General features: G+C 33.4%; 13 protein-coding genes across 13 annotated transcripts; 10 read left to right on the forward strand and 3 right to left on the reverse strand. All coding sequences in view use genetic code 12, as the record gives it.

The window, feature by feature from the left end:
• Positions 1 to 1,135: 1,135 nt before the first annotated feature.
• On the reverse strand, positions 1,136 to 2,788 carry PRC3 (carboxypeptidase C; the record flags this gene model as incomplete). Its single annotated transcript, XM_713402.2, has 1 exon — positions 1,136 to 2,788. The coding sequence occupies one exon, from the start codon at positions 2,786 to 2,788 to the stop codon at positions 1,136 to 1,138; it is 1,653 nt and encodes a 550-aa protein (XP_718495.2).
• Positions 2,789 to 3,585: 797 nt separating this feature from the next.
• Positions 3,586 to 5,490, forward strand: CAALFM_C105780WA (uncharacterized protein; the record flags this gene model as incomplete). The annotated part of the gene is made up of 1 exon (XM_713401.2): positions 3,586 to 5,490. The coding sequence occupies one exon, from the start codon at positions 3,586 to 3,588 to the stop codon at positions 5,488 to 5,490; it is 1,905 nt and encodes a 634-aa protein (XP_718494.1).
• Positions 5,491 to 5,773: 283 nt separating this feature from the next.
• On the forward strand, positions 5,774 to 5,983 carry CAALFM_C105790WA (uncharacterized protein; the record flags this gene model as incomplete). Its single annotated transcript, XM_019475110.1, has 1 exon — positions 5,774 to 5,983. The coding sequence occupies one exon, from the start codon at positions 5,774 to 5,776 to the stop codon at positions 5,981 to 5,983; it is 210 nt and encodes a 69-aa protein (XP_019330655.1).
• A 119-nt stretch (positions 5,984 to 6,102) lies between these two features.
• On the reverse strand, positions 6,103 to 6,795 carry CAALFM_C105800CA (uncharacterized protein; the record flags this gene model as incomplete). The annotated part of the gene is made up of 1 exon (XM_713400.1): positions 6,103 to 6,795. The coding sequence occupies one exon, from the start codon at positions 6,793 to 6,795 to the stop codon at positions 6,103 to 6,105; it is 693 nt and encodes a 230-aa protein (XP_718493.1).
• A 144-nt stretch (positions 6,796 to 6,939) lies between these two features.
• On the forward strand, positions 6,940 to 7,416 carry GIM5 (Gim5p; the record flags this gene model as incomplete). The annotated part of the gene is made up of 1 exon (XM_713399.1): positions 6,940 to 7,416. One exon carries the CDS (start codon positions 6,940 to 6,942, stop codon positions 7,414 to 7,416), a length of 477 nt encoding a protein of 158 aa, XP_718492.1.
• A 33-nt stretch (positions 7,417 to 7,449) lies between these two features.
• RAD10 (Rad10p) lies at positions 7,450 to 8,466 on the reverse strand (the record flags this gene model as incomplete). Its single annotated transcript, XM_713397.1, has 1 exon — positions 7,450 to 8,466. One exon carries the CDS (start codon positions 8,464 to 8,466, stop codon positions 7,450 to 7,452), a length of 1,017 nt encoding a protein of 338 aa, XP_718490.1.
• Positions 8,467 to 9,022: 556 nt separating this feature from the next.
• On the forward strand, positions 9,023 to 9,943 carry CAALFM_C105830WA (uncharacterized protein; the record flags this gene model as incomplete). The annotated part of the gene is made up of 1 exon (XM_713396.1): positions 9,023 to 9,943. The coding sequence occupies one exon, from the start codon at positions 9,023 to 9,025 to the stop codon at positions 9,941 to 9,943; it is 921 nt and encodes a 306-aa protein (XP_718489.1).
• A 558-nt stretch (positions 9,944 to 10,501) lies between these two features.
• On the forward strand, positions 10,502 to 11,539 carry PRN1 (Prn1p; the record flags this gene model as incomplete). Its single annotated transcript, XM_713395.2, has 1 exon — positions 10,502 to 11,539. One exon carries the CDS (start codon positions 10,502 to 10,504, stop codon positions 11,537 to 11,539), a length of 1,038 nt encoding a protein of 345 aa, XP_718488.2.
• Positions 11,540 to 11,846: 307 nt separating this feature from the next.
• POL32 (DNA polymerase delta subunit) lies at positions 11,847 to 13,058 on the forward strand (the record flags this gene model as incomplete). The annotated part of the gene is made up of 1 exon (XM_713394.2): positions 11,847 to 13,058. The coding sequence occupies one exon, from the start codon at positions 11,847 to 11,849 to the stop codon at positions 13,056 to 13,058; it is 1,212 nt and encodes a 403-aa protein (XP_718487.2).
• A 298-nt stretch (positions 13,059 to 13,356) lies between these two features.
• On the forward strand, positions 13,357 to 14,358 carry PRN2 (Prn2p; the record flags this gene model as incomplete). The annotated part of the gene is made up of 1 exon (XM_713392.1): positions 13,357 to 14,358. The coding sequence occupies one exon, from the start codon at positions 13,357 to 13,359 to the stop codon at positions 14,356 to 14,358; it is 1,002 nt and encodes a 333-aa protein (XP_718485.1).
• A 516-nt stretch (positions 14,359 to 14,874) lies between these two features.
• On the forward strand, positions 14,875 to 15,855 carry PRN3 (Prn3p; the record flags this gene model as incomplete). The annotated part of the gene is made up of 1 exon (XM_713391.2): positions 14,875 to 15,855. One exon carries the CDS (start codon positions 14,875 to 14,877, stop codon positions 15,853 to 15,855), a length of 981 nt encoding a protein of 326 aa, XP_718484.2.
• Positions 15,856 to 16,630: 775 nt separating this feature from the next.
• PRN4 (Prn4p) lies at positions 16,631 to 17,617 on the forward strand (the record flags this gene model as incomplete). The annotated part of the gene is made up of 1 exon (XM_713390.2): positions 16,631 to 17,617. The coding sequence occupies one exon, from the start codon at positions 16,631 to 16,633 to the stop codon at positions 17,615 to 17,617; it is 987 nt and encodes a 328-aa protein (XP_718483.1).
• Positions 17,618 to 18,776: 1,159 nt separating this feature from the next.
• CAALFM_C105890WA (uncharacterized protein) lies at positions 18,777 to 19,832 on the forward strand (the record flags this gene model as incomplete). Its single annotated transcript, XM_713389.2, has 1 exon — positions 18,777 to 19,832. The coding sequence occupies one exon, from the start codon at positions 18,777 to 18,779 to the stop codon at positions 19,830 to 19,832; it is 1,056 nt and encodes a 351-aa protein (XP_718482.2).
• Positions 19,833 to 20,889: the final 1,057 nt, after the last annotated feature.

Raw genomic sequence — 20,889 nt, forward strand, 5'->3', positions numbered from 1 at the left:
AAAAATACGACCCAATCGAGTTTTGTGTAATTTACATAAATCTTTACCATTATTAGTATAATTTGCCCATTACATTAACTCTCATACGATTGGAAGAGAACAATCTTCCAACATAACAATGCATGTCAATGACGATTGTATTATTTTGTTTTTTATAGAAATAATATTTTCACTGGAAGTGAATTTTTTTTTTCTTAGGAAACTATTCTTCATGTCAACAAGCTGGAATAATAATAATAATCAAAATAGTTCTTGAAATCTTTCTCCAACACAAGAAAACTGGTTTAATATCAATAACAAGAACAATTATGTATGGTTTAGTGCAAGATCTCTCATAATATAGCAATGTCATTACAAAGCAGAGAGAAAGGCTTAAACGGTTGTTTGATGAGGTGTTGAATAAGCTAGGTCAAAACCAGTAAATCAAGACATCTTACTTACAAAGACAGAGAAAGACAAAAGTGTTAAGTCAAATCATTACACGCAAGAATGGCATTGGCATTAGTGCTTAACAAAACTCAAGCATAGATGTACATAAACAAACACAAAACTTCTTATTTCTTGAACATATCTGAGTATGGTTTGTTTGTGTTTGTATTCTTCTCTCTATTACTCTAAATTATAGACGGCAAAGATAATGTTGTTGGCCATACTGCCAAGATCCTTTTACTTTTAAAGTTTAACTTTTCAATGAGGCGGAGGGCACTGTAATATTTGCCTCAACTTGCTTGAACTATTGGATTGTTTCCCGAAAGCAGTAGGTCAATAACATAAGTGATTGTCAAATAACCGTCTACATTTTACGGTTCAAGTACATCTCTGTGAAACTTCCTACAAACATGATACTTGCTAGAACGATAGGTAAAAACATAAATATCTTGAACTTTTTACTAACATAAGATCAAATAGGCCATGCTATCTTTTGCACAATGCTTCTTCAAAAAGTGTCAATAATTGCGTAGATAGTTAGCACTAAAATGATCAAACAGAACAATAAGGTACAAATACGAACAATAGAAACATAGATACATTTCATAAAAAACTGTTTGTTTATATTTTTCCGACAATATCTATATACTGCGTTTTGTTTTGTTAGATTCTAGATCTGCAATAAAAAAAGAAACCAATCTTTCTTTTAATCAGCTTCAGATAATTTATTACCCTCTAAACCAAAAGAATAATCTCCCTGTACCCAAGTATTAACCATACTAAGAGCATTTTCTGGTTGATCAAAGGGAACCATGTGACCAGCGTCATAAATTCTCAAGAATGTAAAATGTTTGTGATTCTTGACTTCTCCTGCAGCTTTCTTGCCATCTGGTTTCCATAATTGTAATGGTTTTGGTGCAAAATGTTCACTATCTGAATATTCCAATTCGTTTACCCATGCCAAGTTACCCAACCAATTACAAATATAATCTTTGTCACCAGCATAAATCAATACAGGTACATTATTGTCCAATAACTCAGCAACATATTGTTGGAAAGGTTTCATTTCATCACCATCTAAAATAAAGTTTCTAAACACGGTGTCATCACATGAAGTAAAAATGTCAATATTAGAAGCACCAACAGCTTCTTTCACATAATCGAGATTCAAGTATTCATCCAAGTAATCCATTTCTACGTAACAATTACCACCTTGCTCGGCACAATCCTTTCTGATATCATAAGGATTTAATCCTGTTTGAGCATAAGGTTGAAATAAACGGGAATCACAGTAGTATTGAGCTGGAACACAAGTCAAGGCAGATTGGAAACTGTAACATAATTTAGTCAATTTAGCACATCTAGGATAATCCCTTTCCATTTGATCACACTGTTCAGTTGTCAAAACAGGTTTGTAACCACCTTCACCACAGCCCATTGGTTTATAGGAACCATCTTGAATCAATGGATCGGTGATACCGTTACCAATCAACACAGATGCCAACTCAAATGACCTATCGGCATTGTTAATGATTTCTGAAGCAAATGCTGGTATATAATGACCGGCGTAAGATTCACCGGCAATGTGAAACTTATTAGTCAAAAATTGTGGGAATTTTTGGAAAAACAATTCCAAAAACACATAAACGTCTTTAGCAGCAGTGAGAGTATTCTTAACTTCATCTCCTCCTGTATACGAATATCCAACTCCAACGGGTTGATCTAAGAAAATAACCGACGCATTGGAATTCCAAGAATATGGGTTGTAAACTGGGTGTAAAGTTTTGTTGATCGAGGATGGTCCTAATTCAAAAAATAATCCCGTTGAAGAGCTGCAACCTGGACCACCATTGAGCCATAAAATAATAGGATCATTCTTTGGATCATTTCTACTTTCAAAAAACCAATAGAAAAGATGTTTATCTAATGAGTCAATATCTAAATACCCAGTGTATTGTTTCACTGTATCAAGACCCAAAATTTCTGGGAAACTCTCTTTTACACGCATTGAATAACCAGCAAATTTATCATTGGAAAGCTTTTCAAACTTGGAACTTGGTGAAGAAAATGTCGACATTGGATTAAACTTATTTTTCTTTGGTTTTTCATTTTTAGACTCATATTGATTGATTAATTTGGCAATTTGTTCAGGTGATAATTCAGATTGCATTTCTGCCCAAGCAGTAATCAAATCAACTGGCAATGAACCCAAGTCTTTGAACACTGACTCCAAATATAAATCTGGGGAGCTTTCCTCAGAATCCAATATAATCTGATCTTTTAAATTGTTGCCGAATGATACTGCCTGTGCACCGACAGTTAAAGCAGCCAACCAAGTGACTAATGTAGATAATTGCATTTTAATCTACTCAATATATTTCTTGAAAGTGTAATACTTGTTTATTTTTAGCAAAACTAAAGAAAAGAAGAAAGAAAAAAGGAATAAAACTAAAAGGAAAATGAATGGTTCCCACAATTGGACGAATGTTGAAGTGAGATGGAGAAAACTACCAAGGGATTTGAGATAACGGAAATTCACTCTCAAAAGGTGCCGCACGGTTAAAAGGAAAAAGAATTATCGGGAGTGCTATATTTAGATACGTCATTGGTCGAGGTTTCCCATCTTGAATATGAATGATGGAGACGATCAAACTAAAACCAGATCATTAGTTGTGTTTGATATCAGATACATTTGTATGAAGAAGCTATGACTACATTGAGTCGTTAGAATTGAAAGAGATCGACTTGTGATAACACTAACTTGAGCAATTCGTTGTTTTCACCACAAGTTTCCACAATGGATTTAGAATTTGTAGAGCTCTGGCTTACCTTCATTAAGTAGTAGCTACAAGTTTGATTTCCCTATACTCAGCCAAGATGCATAGCTCTTGATGGTTTACCTATCTGAACTTGTAAAATCATATAGTCTAGTGTTTACTGATCATATTGCAAAATATTGACATGGTACACGACACTCTTTTTTTTTTTTTTTCTTCTTCAGTTTTTTTCTCTCTTTTGGTGCAGCGACTTGGAATGTTGTTGTTTTTTTACTTTCCAGCTATTGAATTACTTCACAATATTAACATACTGGTTATCTACTACTACTCTTACGCTTGATTCACTAATAAAGAAACCTACAACACAAAATACCTTACCATGCCTTCATTAGTACCAGTTAGCTCCAGCTCCAGAACGACTCTCTCATTGAGTGGGGCCACCGGAAATAACTCATACAACAATCAATACGGTGTTTATGGGAATGGTTATGTACAAAGCTTGGGCCATAATCACCGTGGTATCGAGGATATGAAAAGAATTGAGATGTCCTTAAAATCAGGTATTGATTCAGAGATTGCATGGGCTTTGAGTCTGTTAACCCATATGTCTATACAACCATTAATAGATCTTGAACAGAGTCCTTTTCTCGGTAATGAGTTAATCAAATATTTCGTGAAACCATATCAATTAATTCAAGAAAAAAAATTTGACTTGTTAACTCAAGATATATTAACATTTAGTTTGGATTCAGTGTTGACTTTAAGAAATTTGTCACAGGACTTGCCAAATCAACAATGGTTATCACAAATTCCTTCATTTAAGAAAAACTTGATTGAACTGATAAAATTCTTAACAAATTGGTTTTACCAACCAGGTGGTAACCAAATTCCTCAGTTTGAGAAATATAACAATCAATTTGCCGAATCTTTGAATTATATTGTGGACTTATTGGAACCATTGACATGCTACTATATTGATAACAGTAAAAATGATACATTGTTTAATATATTGTTAAACACATTAATGATTACCACGGATAGAAATTTATTTATCAATATTTTGAAATGTATTTCTCACTTGTTGATTATTTGGGATAAGGGTGCCAAAGCAAAGGCCGAGGAAGATGGGAACGGCGATGACGAAGATGAAGATTTGGCACAAGAAGAAGAAGGGGAAGAAGAGGTGAAATTAACAAACAACTGCATAGACAGTATTTCTGATTCTCAACTGGAGACTATCATCAACACTCTTCTTATTGCCGATAGCGAGATGAACAATGCTGTTTTGGATTTTCTCAAAATGTATTTGTTTTCCGAAGCCTTGCATGAAAAGTATTCCAGTTCCATTAAAGATTCTCAGAGACATAGATTGAGAAAGTTGTTACAGTTAAACACTTCTAAGGCCACATTCAACACCTTAATGAAACAGTTACCTTTGTTGTTAGTATCTGACTTGCCTTTGAATGAACCGATTGAAGAGCAACCTGTCCCCTCCTTAAACTTGACAAAGAGATCCCAATACTCAGGGGTGCCCACATCTGCACCAGAATTAACTGAAGAATTATACAAAATAATTGTGGCTTTTCCTGAACCACTAAGAGCTTCAACCTGGTTGCATTGCTGTTATGAGGCAACAATGACTGAACAGGCAGAAGTGACACAAATTTCTATTTGGAAAGCTTATGAAACACAATTCCAAGAGATCTGGAAACCAAATACCGAGGGAACTCTCAATCATAACTATAAACCACTTTTGCCTGCTGTGGAGTTTATTAAAAATGTTACGAAAGCATTTCCTTATGCTGAAGCTAAAGTTGTAGCATTACCTCAAGCTCCAGGTGAAGAAAACCAAGCTCCTAAGAAAAAGTTTATTATCAAAGGAATTCAGCCCAGACAATTTCCAGTGAGTATAGATGTTGGTAATTATGATGCATTGAAACCAATGGGAGAAGCCACTGTTACCGAAGGTGATGAAAGTTTACCAATTGGTCATATGGATGTCAAAAAATTTCATCATCTGTTGACTTCTGGTGTGGATAACATTTTGTTTGCGGACTCTGCCAATAAAATCGCCAAAGAATCATTGAATCTGATTAACGAATCCAGTCACGATATATTAGAATACATTATACTGGAAGTTTTGGAAGTTGCAGGGATTGAATCGAAAGAATCTAGCATATTCCGTCTTTACAATAAATACTGGATTCCTGAATTAGTATACGCCAACCCTTCTTTGTTAGAAAAAGGTATTATAGAAACCACTTGGTTGAAATATTTGCTATAAATAAATCATTAGTCAACAAAAGACATCTTTACAAGTAAATAGGTGTAATCGTTAAATAAAGTTGTATAATTAATCAAAGCGCTGTGTCTTGTCTGTATTTCTTATGTATGTAAAATGCGGAATTTGAATGATTTTTTTTGAAGGATCACATAACACACGCACCAGAGAAAAAAAAATGAAACGACTAATAAGAGTAAAAAAAATATTCAATCTAGAAGTAACTAAACCATTTCAGTATAAACCACACTCTATATCCATTAAATCTTTCCTTGATATCATAAACATGGCCAATAATCAACTTCCATTTCACGTTCGTGCAACAGATGCTGTGCATAGATTAACTGTTTTAGGTTTGGTGGGAATATGTGTTGTTGGAGGTGGTTCAATAGCTTTTAATATTTGGGCCAATTCTGATTATGCTCCATGGAATAAAGAAAAGTTGAAATTCCAACAAGAACAATATCACAATACTAAGAAAGATGAAGAAGAATAAGTCGATTGGTTATCGTTTATTGATTTAACTTCTGGTTTATTAGAATATGAAATTACAAATGTGTACATAGTTTAATTATATAAAAAAAAATCTATATAAAAAGGTAAATTGAAAACCCATCAGGAAACTGTAGACTTTCGTTTTCTAGCACTGGCAATCTCATCAGGTAATTTCCTCTTCCTAATAAATTCGTCTTCATCATGGATCTTTTTCTTTTTAGGCTTTTTTAATGGTAATTTTGAATGTGACAAGCCCTTTTGTCTTAAGATCAGTATGTTTTCTTCATTGATATCACTATTTTTCTTCAAGTTTAATGGATCAAGCATTACAATATCGAAATCACAGAAATCGACATTGCAATTTGGACATTTCTTCTCTGTTTTGGTTTTTGAAAACTCGTTCAACGCCTTTTTGGAAATCAAACAGCCACATGATCGTAGGTACAAGTAAGATTTTTGAACTTCTTTGGTCACTGGGCATTCAATGAATGGTTCTTTGTTAATGATCGTCCATGATACTGTTACTGGACAGATGTCTTTTAGCAGTTTGATATGGGAAAATTCCGATTTAACACTGTGTTTATTCGTTTTAATATCCAATAAGTATTGTAGTAGTTTCTCTTTGATGTACAACTTGCCCTTGTAATCACTAACTATAGGATCATTATTATAAAGAGGTAGACTAGAAAGATGGCATACTTTGATTAAATCCTCTTCTTTATCTTCACCTCTTTGTGCATCTCCATTGGTTCTATTTGTCAATGATGATAATAAATCTTGCCTTTTGGCAATGGTTCCACCGTCAGCACCCATATAGTTGTTTACAAAAATAAGTATAAATAGATAAAATTGTCAAACAGTGTGTAGAATGTAAAAGAAAAAATAGAATCAATCTTCGCAAGGAAAAAAATTATCTGAAAATCTATTCTTTCCACAATCCTAAAAGAACAGGGAACAATGTCTGCAGCCGAACCTACCAATATAGATTTAAATTCATTACCTCCTCAGCAATTGATTGAGTTTCGTAAATCGATAGATGAGGAAATCACCCATTTCACACAATCCTTGCAAGCCTTGTCTGCAGCCCAGTCAAAGTTGAAAGATTGTATTTCCAGTATAAATAACTTGGAACAATCCAAAGAAAATGATTTATTAGTTCCATTAACAAGCTCCTTATATATACCTGGCCAAGTGGTAACAAGAAATAAATATTTGGTGGATATAGGTACAGGATATTATGTTGAAAAACTGGCCGACAAAGCTAAATTAGGTTACAACAACAAAATTAAAAAATTGGACGATGATGCTAAGAAGTTGAAAAACATTCTAGTGCAAAAGAACGAGTTATTAAACACAGTGAATTTGATATTAAGAAGAAAAGTAATCGAAATGGAGCAAGAGCAAGAGGGATCATCTGCAGGTGTAACTAATTGATTTATTCGAAGAAAACTACATAGTCTATAGACCTCATGTATCATAATCTTTATTTGAAATAAAAGGTTCCAGGAATACTTTTTTAAGATTTTCCAATTTTTTAGCTCCCAATCCAGGAATACTGGCAAGTCCAATACCATCATCATTATCATTTTGGCAGCTTTGAAGTACAATTTCTTTCACTGACTTACAATTTGCTAGTAGATTTGAGACATCAGTTTTATTGACCAGTTTGATACCAGTGAAAGCTTTCACTACACTTGAATTGTAGTCACTTCCTTTGGTACCTTCAATAATCTTCCTCCCCTTTAGGGGTGCCTTATCTAGTTGTTTACATAATGCAATGTAATTAGCAGCCTCTTCGTATGACCACGCCAATACTAACGACAAGTCATGCTTGATACAAAAATCCAGTAACTTACGCAATAGGTCTTGATGGGAATCGACATCTACAACAACTAGTAACACTCTTAATGCGTCATCGCCTCTCGTATGAACTGTTGATGAGCCTTGATTTAGTTTTTTCCATCGATTCCAAATATGTTCCGGGTGAAGCTTGTGGTACTTTAACGTCAAGAATATAATCTGAAACTTTGGATTAATATAGTAATCCGAGAGAAGAGACTTGTCAAATGACCATGGCGTTGCTTGCATAATCGGTGTGGATAATAATGGATTACCTTCTTGTGATCTGGATACTAGAATGTCACTTGGCCCAGAAGTTTGTGTTCGCTTCGTGCTAGGTTTTACACTATTATTATTCCTTTTTGGAGGAATAGGTTTTGCAGTTGATTCATTCAATGTTGCTTTTTGGTATTTTTCATTTGTGACGTTGGTGTGAGTTTGTGGCGGTGGTGCTGGTACCGGTGCTGGTGGTTGAATTGCATTTAACGATGACGCGTTGGGCTGGGTATCATGATTGACTTCTGCAAGAGTTGGGTCCTGTGATGGTATACTTCCAGCATCCTCTCTCATTTTCTGTACACCGGCTAGAATACTAGCAAATGATGAAGCATCAATGTCATTTGCGTTGTCTTTAGTATTGGACATTCTTGTATGGTATTGTAGGTGGTTTGGTTCCAGTTGGATTTTTTTTCATTTTCTCGTTTGTATTCTTTTTATCTTTACAGTTTGCTCACATCAAAAAACCACCAAACAGTAATCTACAAAGAAGGTATTCCCAAAAAGAGTTATAGTTATAGTAGGAAATTATTGTATATAGAAAAATGTCAAGAGCGACAGGCTTAGGGCTGAAAAAATGAAATTATCATAGAATTAAGATGAGCGTATACTATCAAAAATAATGACTTCTTTCTACTCTACATAACAGTATAGAATAAGACCAATCTATTTGCCTCACAACACAACCTTAACAGTTTGATTAGCTATAAAAGTTTGTTCTTCATTCACTTTTTATAAGTATAAGGAAGCTGCGGCGTGAAATTGTGTATGAACTGTCAATTTTAGTGTGCCGGTTCAGGGCCTGTGCCGGAGCACGGGGTAAATCTTTAATCTCTCTTAATGTTAAAAGTATAAATATACCTTTAATACACAGAAAACAGTATACCTCAGCAATATCAATTTACAAATTTATTGAAATAGAAATATGGCTACATACTCTGAAATGACGTTCAACAGTCAGCATTATGACGATTCAAGACCAAATTATCCTCAACCCTTCTACAAAGAATTGATCAAGTATCATACCAAAAAAGGTGACACCAAATTGGCAATTGATATTGGATGTGGTTCAGGTTTTGTTGCTTTTCAGTTAGTCAACTATTTTGATTCTGTCATTGGAACTGATCCGTCATCTACAATGATTGAACAATGCAATTCCAATATTCCTCCAGAATGGTTGCGAAATTCTCCTAAAAAAATTAGTTTTATGAAAGGCACAGCGGAACACCACCCAGTGTCAATTAAAGAAAACTCAGTTGATTTAATCACTGGTGCCGAATGCTGTCATTGGGTAAATCACAAACAATTTTTTGATGAATCATACAGAGTTTTGAAATCAAATGGTACATTAGCTTACTGGTTTTATAAAGATCCAGTTTTCATTGGATATCCTGAGGCAAACAAAGTTTATACTAATTACACCTACAACTCCTCTTTTGATGAGAGCCGCGATGAAGAGTTTGAGAGGTATATGGGACCATACTATCAACAACCAGGTCATGATTATTTAAGATCATTGATGAAAGAAATTGAAGTTCCAACAGATAAATTCTATGATATAGTTCGACATGAGTATATTTCCGACATACACGGTGCTCCAAAAGAAAATGAAGATCCATACATAACCAAAACACCACTTTTTATTAAGAAAACTATAACAATGAAATGGTTTTTAGATTATGTCAAAAGTTGGAGCGCATATCATACTTGGATGACCCATCACGGTGATAAATATGATATAGCTGAAAAGTTTGTTGCGGAATTGAAACAGAAAATGAATTGGAATGATGATACTGAAATTGATGTAATCTGGGACACAGTTTACACGTTTGCTAGAAAAAAATAAAATAGAGTTAGATCAATAATGATTAGTAATAACTTTGTGAGAGCCGTTCCTGGAAAAAGAGATGACCATAGTTAGTAATTCAATAGAATGTTCTATTGCATTTCCATTAGCGTGTGTGTGTACTTTATCAGTATAGCGATGAAATAATTAATAAAAGCTAATTCCTGATTGGTGATGCGTCGGAAATCCAAACTATCAATATCCTGCACACAAACCCAAATAAAAAAGTATTTCCGAAGAGAAAGCTCTGCGTGATCGCTTAAATTACTAACTGAGCCGAAATATTTAGTAAAGATTTGTAATGGATGAGTATCACATCTTCTCAGCTCTAATAGATTATAAATACTAATTCAGATCATGTATGTTTTTGTTTTTCGTTTGTTTTATGATTATCAAAAAAGGTCATTCAATCGGACTTTCATCAATAGTTTTCCACTCAAGTATAAATAGATGGTTATTTCCCCATTGATTCTGAAAATTCAATTTTTGATTTTATTCATTCTATTTTATCCATTAAGAGTTTTATCAATTAATAATACCAACAAAGAAAGTTTAGATATGTCTACTAGATCAATTGCAAAGATAGTTACCGCTAACGAACAAGCCGAAGGTGCTGGTGCTAGAGTCAGAAGATCAATTGGGATCATGAATCAAAGAAATTTTGATCCATTCTTAATGTTTGATCATTTTTCCAGTGCTGGTACTAATGGGTTCCCAGAACATCCACATAGAGGTCAAGAAACTATCACATTAGTATTGAATGGTGCTATGGCTCATGAAGATTTCACTGGATCAAAGGGTATTTTGTATGCTGGTGACTTACAATTCATGACTGCTGGTAAAGGTGTTGTGCATTCTGAGATGCCAGTTGCCAATGCTGACGGTTCTCCAACTGTTGGGTTGCAATTGTGGGTCGATTTGCCAAATAATATGAAAGGTGTCAAACCAAGATACAGAGATTTAAGAGAATGGGAAATCCCAGAAGTTGTTACAGATGACGGTAAAGTTACCATCAAGGTCATATCTGGTAGATCACATGGAGTTGAATCAGTCAAAGAATTGGCTTACACCCCTATCAATTACTATTACTACAAGGTCAAAGCCGGTGGTGAATTTAAACAAGAATTACAACCAGGATTCAACTATTTCTTGTATGTGTTGAACGGAAGAAATCTTGTGTTGAATGAAGACACCAAAGTTGACAGATACCAAAACGTCTTTTTCGGCGACAAAGGTGATTTCATCACTGGTAAGAATGCTGCTACAAAAGATAATAACGAAACCGAAGTACAATTCATATTAGTTGGAGGTAAGAAATTAGAACAAGAAGTTGTCCAATATGGTCCATTTGTTGCCAGTTCAAGAGATAATATCCAAAAGGCTTTCCAAGATTATCAATATGGAAGAAACGGATTTGAAAACATTAAAACTTGGCAAACATTGATCAGTGGTGGTGTTACCAAAGAAATGATTGAAGGACCATTGAATGGTAATCTTGAAAAAAGAGCTGCTAAGAAAAAGGCATTCTTGGAAAAGCAACAAAAGAAAGCTGCCCCTGTTGCTGCTCAACCTGAACTTGTAAAAGACGAGCTTTAGTTTTCAAGATGACTATAATATAGATTGATTTTATATAGGTTTTTTTATTTAACTAGATAGTTGAAATATAATTGTACATTAAATATTTAAAAGTTGATAATTTGAACTTGTAGATTATAGAGAAGAGCTTTCGGTCAACTGAGAAACGCGTTTAAAGCAATTTTCGTTTTTGTGTAATACAACTGACCGCTTCACCACCGCGCTGCCATTGTCCACGCCAAAAATTGAAAATATACAGAGAGAGAGAAAAAAAAGGATGTCAGAATATCATTACTTTTTTCATTCAATTTTATAGGCGATAATGACGATGAGTAGTTCTGCTGATGAAATAGAATACTTGGCTACTGAAATCATAACTAATTCCAAACCTGTTTCATATCACAAGTTTTCTCGTCAACTCAACATCCATGTATCTAAAGCCAAAGCTACATTACTTGAATATTATCAAAAAAACAAAAATGATCTAACAGCAACGTTTATTGTGACTGGCAGAAATGACAATGGGAAATTAATCAAACTATCAAATGAAGATGATTTGGAGTCAGATTTGAAAAAGTTCACCACAGTTCATTGTGTTCATGTGTATTCCGTTCACAAGAAACTGATTCAGTTTTCTAATAATGAGCTTGCATTAGAAGAATTGAAACACTCAAGTTCTTTAAATAAGATATCCGAGTATGAAAAGAATGGGATTATTATTGGACCAAAAATTGAAAAAGTCATCCCTGTAAATATCCCCTCATCTCCTGTGAAGCCAGAACCAAGTCATAAGAATAAACCGACTGAAGAAAAGAAATCTAGTTCAAGTCTACTTTCATCATACGTGTCCAGGAAACAAGAAAAGAAACAACAGGATACAAGATCTGGAACATTATCCAATTACGTGTCACGAAAAACCGAACCTACAATTCCAAGTAAAAGATCTAACACAGAACCTGCTACAAAACCAACATATCAATACAAATCACGGAAACTCGAAGCTAAAGCACCAAAAGAGAGAGTGATTATTGCAGAAAACAATGATAATGAAGACGAGGAGGATGATGACGATGATAAGCCAATTAAAGCCTCACGTGCTACGAATACATCAGATCTTCAGAGGATGTTTGATGGTGACGATTTTACTTTTAGTGACGATGATGAATCACCAGAAAAGGAAGTCAGAGAGACAGAAGAACCAAAAGATGAAGATAAAAAAGATATTTTACCTGAATCACCGAAGGAAGAACAACAAAGCAAGGAAGTCAATCCTGAGAATGAGCCAGGACTTTTTGTTAATGAAGAAGAAGAAGAAAAAGAGGAGAAGGAACAAGAAGAAACTCGCTCTGGAGAACAAGAAGAATTTATTACTGAAAAAGATGAAGAAGGATATCTTATTACAAGAAAAGTAAAGCCTATAACCAAACAAGCAAAACCCAAGAAACAGGTTGTCCCACCAAAAGTCACTAAACCTTCAACGGGGAAGAAAACAGGAATGAAACAATCTTCATTAATGAGTTTTTTTGGAAAGAAAAAGTGAAATTTAGTTTTGTCTGTCATTATTATGTAGTTAGGATCCAATGTAATAGTTTTTAGCCCCATCAAAAAAAGTATTTACTCGCGTAATTTTTTGTTTGTTCTGTAGTGACTCGGAAATACTATTTGTATTTCCATTACTATGACATTACTAATGAAATTATGGTTACTAGTCTCTTTTTTTCTTCACCCATTAAACTAGCAATTTTAGTAAAAGTATTTAAATATGACCTTGAGCAATGAAATTTGGTCACCCCCCACCGTCACCTTTTTTTTAACTATATAGACTGTATCCACAAATAATGTCACTTAGATCCATAGCTAAAATCGTCACTTCAAAACAAAAAACTGAAGGTTCAGGAGCAATTGTACATCGATCAATGGGTATTTATGGACAACGGAAATATAATCCATTCTTATTATTTGACCATTTTATAGGTGCAAACAACCATGGATTTCCAGCCCATCCTCATCAAGGGCACGAAACAATCACTTATGTTTTAAATGGAGCAGTTGCTCATGAAGATTTTACTGGGGCCAAGGGAATGCTTTATAAAGGGGATTTGCAATTTATGACTGCTGGTAAAGGGATAATGCATTCTGAAATGCCAGTATCAAAAGACGACGAGTCACCCACCGTGGGACTACAATTATGGGTTGATTTACCTGAAGATAAACGAAATATAGAACCTAATTATCGAGATTTAAGAGAATGGGAAATACCTGAAGTTATCGTTGATGATGGTAAAGTTACAGTTAAAGTTATTTCTGGTAAAAGTCATGGAATAGAATCAATCAAACAATTGGCATACATTCCCATTGATTACTTCCACTACAAGATAAAACCTGGAGGTCAATTCAAACAAGAATTGAGATCTGATTTTAATTATTTTTTGTATGTGATCAGAGGAACTACACTTGAATTAAATGACAATACAACAGCTGAACAATATCAAAATGTATATTTTGAAGAAACTGGAGATTTTGTTATTGGTAAAAATGTCAGTACAAAGCCTGACGAGGAAGTAGAGTTTGCAATAATTGGTGGTAAAAAACTAGATCAAGATGTCTACGTTTTTGGGACATTTGCGGCTGATACTGAAGAAAATATGAAGAGTGGATTCCAGGATTTTAAGAACCAACGTAATGGATTTGAAAAAATTAAAACTTGGAAGTCATTGATTAGTAAAGGTGTAACTCAAGAAATGATCGATGGTCCTTTGAATGGAAATTTAGAATTACGTGAAAAGAATAAGAATGACTATTTGAAAAGTGTGGAAACTCGTGAAAATATACTTGTGTAGTTAATTATTTAGACGGAAATAGAATAAATTCATAAACTCGGAACAACTGATAACGGCTAGAGTAAACATGGTCATGTAGCCCTGTATTTTTAAAGTACATCGATGTGGCACACGGCTGAAAAAACTGGTCATCTCTTTTGTAAACTTTACTAATGATGTTTTGACAAGCAATGACAGGGTACATCATTTTAGTAATGGTTGGTCGGAAAAATCATAAAATATTTTTTTTGTTACATACACTTTGAAGCGCGGAAATACCTCAGGTTATCTCATCAAATCAATCATCATTTCTTTTTTTTGTCCACTATATATACATATTACTAATGATTTGAAATACCAACTGTCATGCACAAATCTTTATCAAGGGTCATGCTTGAAAGATCAACAAGATCAAGAACTCCAGAGGTATAAATAAGATTCAATTATCCCAAGTTTTTGAAAATCGAATTCTTTTTTTTCTCTTTACTTCATCAAGTTTATTATATTATTAAACAAAAAACCAATCAACAATTACAAATGTCAGTAAGATCAATTGCTAAAGTCGTTACCCCAAATCCACCAAGACCAGGATCTCCAGTGAAAATCAGAAACTCAATTGGATCATCAAATCAATTTAATCCATTTTTATTATTTGATCATTTCACAATTCCATCAACTGGTGGTTTCCCAGCTCATCCCCATCGTGGCCAAGAAACAATTACCTTAGTGTTAAAAGGTGGTGTTGCTCATGAAGATTTCACTGGTTCAAAAGGTGTTTTATATCCAGGTGATCTACAATTTATGACTGCTGGTAAAGGTGTTGTTCATTCGGAAATGCCAGTACCTAATGAAGATGGTTCACCTAGTGTTGGTTTACAATTATGGGTTGATTTACCTAATGATATGAAAGATGTGAAACCAAGATATAGAGATTTGAGAGAATGGGAGATTCCACAGGTGGTTGCAGACGATGGAAAAGTTATTGTCAAAGTTATTTCTGGAAAATCACATGGTGTAGAGTCTCAAAAGGAATTAGCATATACTCCAATTAATTATTATCATTATAAAGTCAAAGCTGGTGGTAAGTTTAAACAAGAATTACTGCCTGGTTTCAATTATTTCTTATATGTGTTGAATGGGAAAAATTTGAAATTGAATGGAAATACCACTGTTGATAAATACCAAACTGCTTTTTTCAATGAAACTGGTGATTACATTACTGGTGAAAATACTGCTACTGAAGAAACTGAAGCCAATGAATCAGAATTTGTATTGATTGGTGGTAAAATTTTAAACCAAAAACCAGTTCAATATGGTCCATTTGTCGCATCAAGTAAAACAGGAATAACCAAAGCATTATTAGATTATGAGCTTGCTCGAAATGGGTTTGAACATAGAGTGAAATGGAATTCATTGATAAGTCGTGGTGTCAATAAATCAATGGTGACTGGTCCATTGAATGGATGTCCAAAAAAGAGAGCCGCTGATAAGAAATCATATTTGGATTCAAAAATCTAATAAGACAAACTTTATAGTTCTATAGATATATAACTTAATTGAAAATATTTTACCTTACGTATATTTTAAACTGTTTTTATGTATGATAATATTGTAGTTTTTTTTCATCAAACTGGAACCTATACGCTAGTTAATTGATACCGACTAAAATCGAGGTAACCAGCCATAAGACAACAAATACAGAAATCAAGATTTACTCTTACATAAATCTCGCTTATTAATTAAATTGACAAGATAAATGCAAAAACAGATAAAGAACCCTTTGACAGACCAAAACTGATATGTGTCAGCCTTGCGGTCGTGTAAAACTGCTCAATTGTGGATTTAGCCATTCACGTAAAATAAATTTGTAATGTATTAGTAAAAACTTTGTCATGCGTGTAATAATTACCAAAAAAACTTATTAATTGAATATCCGGAACAATAGAAATTTCAGGGAAGTAAACGTTGTCGATGAGGCGGCGGAGTATATTTCTCTCTCTCCCCTTGTGAAGATTATTATTAGTAAATCCGCATGGATTCTTCTAGAGCAATATTATGTAATACTCTTCTTTTTTAGTTCAATTGGTTTGTAATATCCAATCAATATGTGTAACCACTAATAAAATATTTACTCACCCCCCTAATTCCAACTTTTTTACTATAAATACTTCATTGATTGCTGTTCCTTGATTTTGAATTGAATTTTTTTTTTATTTTTCATTTCATTCTTTCTACAATTTATTTTAATTTATCAATCTACTTAAACAAACAAAACAACTTAATTATTTATAATATGTCCGCAAGATCAATAGCTAAAATCGTTACTGCTAGACAACAAGCTGAAGGTGTTGGTGCTAGAGTAAGAAGATCAATTGGTGTTATTAATCAAAAATCATTCAACCCATTTTTAATGTTTGATCATTTTTCCAGTTCTGGTACTAATGGGTTCCCTGAACATCCACATAGAGGTCAAGAAACCATTACTTTGGTATTACACGGAGCTATGGCCCATGAAGATTTCACTGGATCAAAGGGTATCTTGTATGCTGGTGATTTACAATTCATGACTGCTGGGAAAGGTATTGTCCATTCAGAAATGCCAGTTGCCAATGAGGATGGATCTCCAACTGTTGGGTTGCAATTGTGGGTCGATTTACCAGATGCATTGAAGGATACTGAACCAAGATATAGAGATTTGAGAGAATGGGAGATCCCACAAGTAGTCACTGATGATGGTAAAGTCACCATCAAGGTTATTTCGGGAAGATCACATGGTATTGAATCAATCAAAGAATTGGCTTATACTCCAATCAACTATTACTATTATAAAGTTAAAGCTGGAGGTAAATTCAAACAAGAATTACAGCCAGAATTCAATTACTTTTTATATGTTTTGAATGGTAATGATCTTTATTTGAATGGTGAAAAGAAGATTGATCAATATCAAAATGTGTTTTTTGAAGAGGAAGGTGATTACATAACTGGTGAAAATAAGGCTACAGAAGATAATAAAGACACAGAAGTAGAATTCATATTGGTTGGTGGGAAAAAATTGGATCAAAAGGTCGTTCATTACGGACCATTTGTTGCTGATTGTGAAGAAAATATTGAACATGCTATAATAGATTATCAATATGCTCAAAATGGATTTGAAAATAGAAAAACATGGAAAACTTTGATTAGTGACGGGGTGACAAAAGATATGATTGAAGGTCCATTGGATGGTAATCTTGATAAAAGAGAAGCAACCAAGAAATCATATTTGGAATCCAAACAATAATAGTGTCCACTAGTCCAGGAGAGAGTTATTTTATTTGTATAGGTAGTATAGTGTATAATACAATTTATGTCAAAATTTTATAAAGCTAGAACTTCTCGAATAAGATTTCATCTCTAATTTTGTGATATAGTTGCGGCTATGAGTGATAACTAGAAGAGGGTTCTTTAAAATTTAATGCTGACAGATGTACTAATTTATAAAAGTTTTAGGTTAATGAGACTAGTTGTTGTAGATAATTCAGATTGTCAATTAAAATAATATTAGTATTTACTTCAATAAATTAACCTTGAAAAGTTGCAAGAAAGTCAGCAGGTGTACTGTTCTAACCAAGTTCATGTAACAACGAAGCCATGCAAGGACTCTTTAACTTTCACGTAGTGTTGATCCGAGGTATATTCAAGGTGCTAAGTTAATAAAAACCATGTCTTCAACACAGTATTGACTGAGCCAGAATAAGGAGAAAAAGAACCACTCAAACATTGTTCATATATCTTTCTTGAGCTATTCTTCATTTGTTTTGATGATTGTTCATTTGTTTTTGAGTTCATATTGTTATATCTTTTTTTTTGACTTCACTTTACCCTAAACCAATTGGATTACCAAAAATAGATTAATAATCTAATGAATCTAAATAATTTTTAAATCTCTCCTCCTCCTCCCCATTCTCCATTCTCTTTGTTTACATATCCATATATATACATATATTGTTCAAACCAAGTAAAATATAGACATATATATCATTTTTCGTTAAGATGGTTTTCCCAATATGGTTATTTGAGTATAGAATTTAGATTTGCAACTAGACCAACCAACCGAACAAAAAAATTTTTTTTTCTTTTGACCTCTTTTTTATTCGCAACTTCCCAAAAGAGTAATTTTTTCAGTTTTGTTCTATACCCTTTTCAAGTAATAATATTACTATAGACCTCTTTTTGGAATTATATCAAGACAATATAAACTGATTGTATATGATTTCTCCTTCCCTAAAAAGGAGTACCATAACATTCATATAAAATGATATATAAACTTCATGAATAGTACGAGATTTCATTCCTTCAAATAATTTTATATTTTCTTTTTCTTTTTCTTGTTTATTCAGTCGTTTTTTTTTCTTTACCCTATACCACCCAAGACATATTTACACATCCATACATTCGTTATGAAATTATCTACAACTACTGCTTTAGCAGTTTTGGCCACTGCCACTGCAATTAGTGCTGCTCCAGAACAACAACAACAACAAGAATCACAATTTGCTTCTAAAGCATTAACCAAAAGAGAAGAACAAGATATTCAAGAATTAGTTCAACACATTAACAACTATAAAACTAGAAGAGATGCTATTGATGAAGAAATCATGAAAAGAGATTATGCTATTGTTACTGATGTATTAGCAGCTATTAATCAATCACAATTGGCTCCTAAAATTTTGGATTATTTGGTTAGTAATGAAACTTTCAAACCAATTGTTGTTAATGTTACCATTGCCACAATGAAATCAGGGATTATTTCCTTACAAGCTCTTTTAGATGCTTTAGTTTCTTCTAATTTGGCAGTTAATCTTGTTAATGATTTGATTAGTGATTGTTCATTATATGTTGAATTATTTAATGCTGCTAAAAGTGTCATTAATGATCTTGCTTCTAAAGTTAAAGGTTTGATTTCTAAAGGTGTTAGTCAGTTGATTACTAGAGATGAAACTGATATTGATGCCTTGGCTCCATATGTTGTCACTATGGAAAAAAGACTTGATTTAGATGGTGTTGTTGATAATTTGTTGGATTCTTTATATAAATCTGGTTTAGCTACTTCGGTTGTTAAAGATATTTTGACTAATTCTGATTATATTCCATTTGCTACTGATTTAATTAAAGCTATGATTGCCAATAATTTAATTGATCTTGGTAATATTGTTGATGCTGTCAAACAATCTGGTTTGGTTACTCAATTATTCCAAAAACTTGTAAACTTTGGTACCGTACAAACCGTTGCTGAAACTGCTTTTGCTGCTTATGCTGGTGAATGTCAAGGCTCTGGTGCAATCTCTGGTGGATCTGGATCAGGTTCCGGTTCCGGATCTGGATCTGGATCAGGTACTAGTACAATTACAACTGGTGGTTCCTCTAGTGGAGGATCTTCCGGTGGTTCATCCCATGGTTCATCAGCTGGTCCATGTAAAAAGAGAAGAAGAAGAAGAAGAAGATCCAACTATTAAACGGATACTTTACAATCTCACCAAAAGAGCAGGACTCAAAAACAAAATCGAAGCTCAATCAACTTTTTTCTTTAATTAAAACAAATTACCCAAACTATACCACGATTTCACTCCTTCTCCTTCTATAAGGAGAATCTTTACCATTATTTATTAACTATTGCACGTAGTTGATGAATGATGATTACAGCTCAATTTGAAAAATACTTTATTCTCCACCACCCCCTTTATTCTTTTAAATAAAATATGTCAAAAACACACTACTAAATTGCAACCACAACACGAAGAAAGATAAGACCAAATTAGTGGATTTTAAAAATAATACAATTGATATTATTATACGTTACATTTTACTTTCTCTTTCTCTTTTATATATTTTAGATAACTTTACTTTTTATTTGGTATATCATTTAATACTAATTTTAACTTTATTGATACAAAAAAAAAATTTTCCATTTCGTAGTTACCGTTACAATTCAACTTTGTTTGTCGTAGTTGAGAACAATAGTTTTTCTTAATCGTCTACAGTATATTAACCAGCCCTTAATTATTATTTCAGTTTTTTGAATTGACGATCGAGGTACTTTGTGCAAATCTTGCTTAGCTAAGGGGGTGAAAGATTAGCAAAGCAAGGGAAACCTACATTACGTCTTAGTGTAGAGTAGGTGATGGTGGTGGCATCCTCGTCTAATCGATTAATTATGCGTATAATAAATTACTATTGTCTAGCCTTAATTAAAAAATAAACTTTCATGTAGGAAATGATATCAAAAAAAAAGTTAATACTTGTAAGGAAGAAGGGCTTTTGGTAAAAGGTTATTATTTCTGTGTTTCTATTGTTTAAAATTAATCAATATTAGGCAAGTAATAATCCTAATTGGGATGAATCCTAAACATCATTTTGATTTTGAGTTTTACAACAATATGAAAATCATAAAGATAATATTTCACAAAACAAACGCAGACCACCTAAAAAAAGATTTTTTCTGGTGACATGTACACGACAAGAAAAAAAATAAGCAGATTTTATGTAGGGGCGGGACGGAATTAACTATCTTGG

The sequence above is a fragment of the Candida albicans genome, chromosome 1 (assembly GCF_000182965.3).
Source record: "Candida albicans SC5314 chromosome 1, complete sequence".
In the NCBI taxonomy this organism is placed as follows: Eukaryota; Fungi; Ascomycota; class Pichiomycetes; order Serinales; family Debaryomycetaceae; genus Candida; species Candida albicans.